General features: G+C 47.9%; 1 protein-coding gene and 1 non-coding gene across 3 annotated transcripts in view; both read right to left on the bottom strand.

Annotated features, from left to right (window-relative positions):
* Rdm1 (RAD52 motif containing 1) overlaps window positions 1–5,709 on the bottom strand; it is an 8,568-nt gene extending 2,859 nt beyond the window's left edge. The window contains exons 1-6 of one of the 2 annotated variants that reach the window (XM_021213518.1): window positions 5,600–5,709; window positions 5,197–5,376; window positions 3,029–3,151; window positions 2,410–2,569; window positions 1,851–1,949; window positions 853–938 (exon numbers count right to left, since the gene is read on the bottom strand). In XM_021213518.1, coding sequence (XP_021069177.1) covers window positions 853–938; window positions 1,851–1,949; window positions 2,410–2,569; window positions 3,029–3,151; window positions 5,197–5,376; window positions 5,600–5,695 — 744 coding nt within the window. In that variant the 5' untranslated portion in view covers window positions 5,696–5,709. The remainder of the gene's footprint in view (window positions 1–852; window positions 939–1,850; window positions 1,950–2,409; window positions 2,570–3,028; window positions 3,152–5,196; window positions 5,377–5,599) is intronic. The other variant, XM_029546363.1, reaches the window with a different exon arrangement.
* Window positions 5,710–6,016: 307 nt separating this feature from the next.
* On the bottom strand, window positions 6,017–6,207 carry LOC115065456. Its single transcript, XR_003845240.1, has one exon. It is a non-coding gene; the product is annotated as a U2 spliceosomal RNA (small nuclear RNA).
* Between the last annotated feature and the right edge of the window lie 229 nt (window positions 6,208–6,436).

Below are 6,436 nucleotides of genomic sequence, written 5' to 3'. Positions count from 1 at the left end.
TGAGACAGGGTTTCTCTGTGTAGCCCTGGCTGTCCTGGAACTCACTCTGTAGACCAGGCTGGCCTCGAACTCAGAAATCCGCCTGCCTCGGCACCCCAAATGCTGGGATTAAAGGTGAGTGCCACCACTACCCAGCTTGACTGTTTTCTTGAAATGACTTTGGCAATTTATTCTCTTATTGAAACCTTTTGTATAACTGATTTATAGGAAATTCTTTGGCAAAATCGCCTTCTGGAGAAAAGGGTGAATGCAGAGTTTAGATAACACACTGAGTCAGAAAGGGATCAGCTTCTCTGGTCATAGCACATCAGAGAACTGGCCAGTTCTTTGTGCTGTTAGGATTTTTTGAGGAACTGTTAGGATTTTTTGAGGAAGTTCTAGAAAGATCTCTGCTGGGCAGCCTTCACTGAGGCTTCAGGAACCTCCTACCCATCCCAGGGCCACAGCCATAACTATACTCTCAGGGACCTCAGCTGTCTCCAAACTCCAAACAAGGGGACAGGAGTTCAGGAAGAACTCCCCTAATGGTCTGTACTTCAAAACACTTTCAAGTCTGTGTTTCTTTTTTTTCTTTTAATTTTACTTAATGTAAATGCTGCAAGTACACCCACAGGCCAGAAGATGGCACCATATCCCATTACAGATGGTTATGAGCCACCATGTGGGTGCTGGGAATTGAACTCAGGACCTCAGGAAGAGCAGCCAGTGCTCTATTAAACGACTTAGCCAACTCACCAACCCAAGTCTAAAGTTCCTTAAGATCGCTACACCGTGCAATCTTCCAGAACCCGCTGGCTGCTTTGGTCTCCGCTATCTCAGGTACGGAAACCTCAGGCTGTGGTCACCACATACCTGGATTAAATTTTGCAGTTCTTCTTCACTTCTGGCATTGAGATCCTCTTCTGTGGGCCTGTACTCCACTGCGATCCTGCCACTCTCTGAGAGAGACGGAAAGCTCAGAGTTGGTCACATCCTCAAACTTCCTATGTCCAACGGTCCCACCCAATGAGCGCTTACTGTTTCTAAAACCTAAAGAAAAAGGTATTTCTAGAAATGTCACACATCCCACACTGCAGTTATTAACAGAACCATCTGCTTAAAGAATGTGTGAGCAGGGTCAGGCATGGTGGTGTACCCAGGAGACACAGGCAGGAGGGCCTCTGTGAGTTTGAGGCCAGCCTGGTCTACATAGTGAGGGCAGTGGTGGCGCACATCTTTAATCCCAGTACTTGGGAGGCGGAGGCAGAGGCAGAGGCAGAGGCAGAGGCAGAGGCAGAGGCAGAGGCAGAGGCAGAGGCAGAGGCAGAGGCAGAGGCAGAGGCAGAGGCAGAGGCAGGTGGATTTCTGAGTTCAAGGCCAGCCTGGTCTACAGAGTGAGTTCCAGGTCAGCCAGGGCTGTACAGAGAAACCCTGTCTCGAAAAACAAAACAAAACAAAAAAGTATGAGAGCAAATATGTTTAGTTCAGACATTTTTTGGTATCTTAGAGGCAGAATTAAGGTGACAGAAAGAAATTGGATATGAAACAAAAACCCAAACAAACAAACAAATATTCAAATGGCTGAAGGCTGAGGTATGTCAGGCAAAACAGATTCAAACCAGGAAAGGAGAGCACTGGATTAGAGGCTAGAGGGCGACAGCCTATCTTTTTTTTTTTTTTGAGACAGGGTTTCTCTGACACCCTGCTTGTCCTGGAACTCACTCTGAAGACCTGGCTGGAACTGAGCCTCTGCTTGCCCTGTGCTGGGATTAAAGGCGTGCACCACTATGTAGTCTGGCAATGATTACTATTTTAAAATAACCTTCTGCTCACTGAGACTCAGGCTCTCGGGACAGGCAGGAAACACTCACCCAGAACCACGATGGTCAGCTTCTGGAGGGCGTCTGCTATAGCCGCTTGGAAGGCGAGCTTCTGAGCGGTCTTCCTCTTTGTAAGAAATGAGGCCTGTCCTGCGTCCAACCAAACAGAAGGATTGCAAAGCCTGGTGTGGTGAGGAACGCCTTTAATCCCAGCATTCGGGAGGCAGAGGCAGGCAGATTTCTGAGTTCAAGGCCAGCCTGGTCTACAGAGTGAGTTCCAGGACAGCNACAGAGAAACCCTGTCTCGAAAAACAAAACAAACAAAAAAAAACAAAAAACAAAATCTGGAGACACAATCTCCAGCCTCCCCCAAGCCTTGGGGCGGGAGGGGTAGTCCTGTTGTAAATGTAAAGGGTTGTCAGGCATGCACTTAAGATGAAAGTCTCTATTACAAGGCATAACAATTCTGCTTAAGAGTTTCAGTCTAGTCTAATCTGCCTAGGCTTCAGAAGGGCCTGGCTAGTAGCTGACAAAGAGTGGAGAGAAGGAAGAAAGACAGGCAGACCCGTGACATATCCACTCCTTCCCCCTCCCTGAGCCAAGGACATACCTTCCTCCAGCTGGCGCAGAGGCTCCTCAGAGATGCCAACCCCAGGGCTCCTGCACCCATAGGATGGCAGCACCACCTCTACAGCACAGAAGAACTGGGGGTTCCCCTTCTGCATGGGCACATCGAGAGCTGCATCGTTCAGTCCAGAGAGCTCCTGCAGCTGGGAGGGGTTGGATACAAGTCCTAGGATTTCTTTCTCTCTGAGAACCAAGCCCGGGGCTTCGCCCCAACTAGACTAGGCAAGCTCTCCATTATTTAGCCCCAGCCCCAGCTTGCCTGAGAATTCAATGGAGAAAGAAAAAACTAACCCCCAAATAGCTGCTAATAGCTAGAGCATCCTATAACTTCAAAAGCATGTAGGATTTGTAAATGAATGCTACTCTGTCAGCCACGTCTTAATAAACACACCAACACTGGAGAAACTATGGACCCCAGCTGCCAGTGAACCGGGAGGAGCATTCCTAACTCTCAAAGCTGGACCAAGTCAAACACATCAACTTATCCTCACCATAGCTGGCCCCTGACATGGCCTCCCCACAGCCCTGTAAAATCCTCCTTGAAGTCTAGGATTACAATGTGCGAGGGAGAGCGTTTTTAGTCAGAGATGCACAAGGTTTACCTTGATGATCCTTTTTGACCATCCATTGAAGCCAAAGTAGTAATTAGCCAGTTCCTGGCATCGTGAGCTGTTTAGGGCAAAGGCCTGATGCTGCAGTGCCTTGTGTCTGGTGCCAAGACGAACCTGCCGTCCAGAGAGAGAGAGAGATGGGGGTGGGAGGGAGGCAGAACAATTGGTAAAGAACTGTTTAGCACGCATGAAAGTATAAATTCAACCCCAGGACAGGATAAGCAGAGCATGGAGACACTCTCCTGCTGTCCCAGCAGTCAGGTGGAGTCAGGAAGATCAGAAGTTCAAGGTCATCTTTCCCTGATCATAGCCAGTACAAGGCTAACCTGTGCTTAAAACGCTACCTTAATAGCTAAGCAATGAAATGATCTACTTTTATTTTTCTATGCTAATCCGGCTACCTCTCAGCTCCATTCCATGATACTTGCATATTATTATTGATCTGGCTCTGTGGACCCCTCCATAGCTCCAATTCTCCTATCCACCTATTCCCACTTCCCAATAGTACCTTGAATTGTTTTTAAATACTACTGATTATTGTATTTAGTGTGTGTGTGTGTGTGTGTGTGCGCGCACACACGCGTGCGCACGTGTGTTTTCCCTTCATGTATGCCTGTGTACCATGTGCTTGTCTGGAGCTAGAAGAGAATGTGGGATCCCTTGGAACTGCAGTTACTAGAACTGATTGTGAGCCATCATGTGGGTGCTAGAAATCGAATTTGCGCTCTTAATGACTGAGCCATCTCTCTAGCCCCAGCATCTGGGATTGTTAACGTATCCTTCATCACTCTATCAGAACCTAACGTTTATGAAATATCTGTCTCGAGAGCACTGGAGACTCACTGCTTTGTAATCTTCCCAGTTCCACGTACAGTATCTAAACGGCTGAGACGCGGCCATAGGTTAGAAACATACCAATCAAATTCATTAAAGAATGACTGGAAAGCTGGGTGTGGTGGCGCACGCCTTTAATCCCAGCACTCGGGAGGCAGAGGCAGGCGGATTTCTGAGTTCCAGGACAGCCTGGTCTACAAAGTGAGTTCCAGGACAGCCAGGGTGTCACAGAGAAACCCTGTCTCAAAAAACAAAACAAAACAAAAAAAGAATGACTGGCAGGCAAATCACCTCAAGACCTGAAAGAGGATGATCTAAGATAGAAAAAGGTCTTGAAGCTGGGTGGTGGTGGCACACGCCTTTAGTCCCAGCACTTGGGAGGCAGAGGCAGGCGGATTTCTGAGTTCGAGGCCAGCCTGGACTACAGAGTGAGTTCCAGGTCAGCCAGGGCTACACAGAGAAACCCTGTCTCGAAAAACAAAAAAACAAAACAAAAAAAAAGGTCTTGAACCATTTACAGAAGTAGAGAAAGTTCACTTGGGGTCACTACTGACTGCAATTCTCAGATTCAATCAGGGTTCAACGGAGAAAAAAAGCAATATGGACAAGAATAAGAAGCAGGGTCAACCAAAAAAAAAAAAAAAAAAGAGTAAAACACAGCACTCGGGAGGCAGAGGCAGGTAGATTTCTGAGTTCGAGGCCAGCCTGGTCTACAAAGTGAGTTCCAGGACAGCCAGGGCTATACAGAGAAACCCTGTCTCGAAAAAAAAAAAAAAAAAAAAAGAAGGGTCAGCAGCAAGTATGTACATCAAAAGTGGCCAATCAGAAATTGAAAAGACAGGTGGTGGAATTGAGAAACATCGTGAAATGTTGTGCTGAGGCTCTGGGAAAGTTAAACGGTTTTGATGTTAATATGGAATGAAGGTGACAATGTACTAAAGGATGCTTTTTCCCCACCTCTGGGACCTAAGGGAAGTTCTGTTTTATAATGATGACAATACAGCATCCATTATGTTAAAACTGACAGTTGGTCAAACGCACACATTTTAAGTCCAAATAAAATAGAACATGCTTAGAATGTTTCATAAAGGCAACATACGACATAGGATTTTCATTGGAACACTTGGGTTTGACCACAGTTACTCTCATGATGAACCTTTTATCACCTAACCATCATGGAGTTTCTTCACCTAGGAGAGCCTCTGGGGCCAGAGGATCAGTGAAAACGCATCTGGAAGCACCGGGTGAACCAGGGCGCCACACAAACGCTAGCTTACTTACTGCACAACTCGGAACGTTATTCTGAATCCTGCATTTGCACACACCTTCACTGGTGATGTCTGAAAAAGGGGCTTCCCGTCGCATGCCTTTTGGGCTCTCTGTGCGTCCCTCGAAGAGTAAAACTTGATGATGGCGTAGAAACCAGGACGGGCCACTGCAGCGTTCGGGAAGACTCGGACTGAATACAGAAGGCCAAACTGGGAGAACACTGTGAACAGAGAATGCTGTGGGAGGCCCACGAGTGAGTGCTGATCCCCTTCCTCACGTCAAACACCAGATCCCGCCCTTCTCCACCGGAAGCACTCCTCCCTGTTCTAACGCGGGGCTTCGTCTAAGGAGACGAGCCCGGGTGGCTAAGGATGCCTTACTGGCTCCCTGGTCCTCTGCGCCCCTCCCTCAGCGCGGACCCACGCCCGGTTCCCCCTGCCCATCTGCGCGGCCCCTCACACTTAAGGCCTCGGCTGGGGGACCAGCGCTCAGCTCCCACACCAACAAAACTTTGTCGCTCTGGGTAGGAACTACGAAAGAGATCAACTCCGCCATGGTAAAGGCAATGCGCCTGCGCAAACAACTACCGCGAAATTTAAACCCGAGCAACAAGGGGCGGGAAAAAACGAGTAAAGGGCGGAGCTAAACCACGATTCTCATAAAAACCCATCACGCACTTACAGACAGCGTTTCCACTAGAGAAACCCTTAAGTTTGTGTTCAGACAAATACTTAGATTTGCTCTACTCAGACAAAGAGCAGAGAAGAATGATGAACACCTTTAATAACCTCATAACGGCGGCAAACGCAGGCTGTTTTCAGTACAGGTTGCACAATACACAGACTTCTGACATTTATACCATTATTGTTTCCCCGGAGGGGGTGCACCGTTCCTGGAGGTACTGCAATACCAGGTCGATGCGTGGAGTGGACGGAGCAAGCTCCTATTCCAACTCCTACTTCCAAAAATCCATTTAATATATTGTCCTCGGATAGAGGACGTATCAGATATTAAACTGATAAGAACAGATACTACACTTGATCTTAGCCAAAAGGCCGAGAAGCGATACCCGACTGCTCCCACACGCCCGCTACACTCAACACCGCACACACCTTCAATTCACGGTCACCGACCAACGGGCTCAAACATGCAGCCAACACAGACTTTCCTCTTCATCGAGGTCACCTACCACCTTTACGCCACGAAAAGCCCGTAAGATCCAAGGAGGCCGAGAAGTTTTTGTTGCACATTTTTTTGCTCCCAGAATTCCACAGAGCAGTTATTTGCATGCCCCGC

This window comes from Mus pahari, chromosome 14 (genome assembly GCF_900095145.1).
Source record: "Mus pahari chromosome 14, PAHARI_EIJ_v1.1, whole genome shotgun sequence".
NCBI lineage: Eukaryota > Metazoa > Chordata > Mammalia > Rodentia > Muridae > Mus > Mus pahari.
This window is presented reverse-complemented; position numbering and strand designations above follow the sequence as displayed.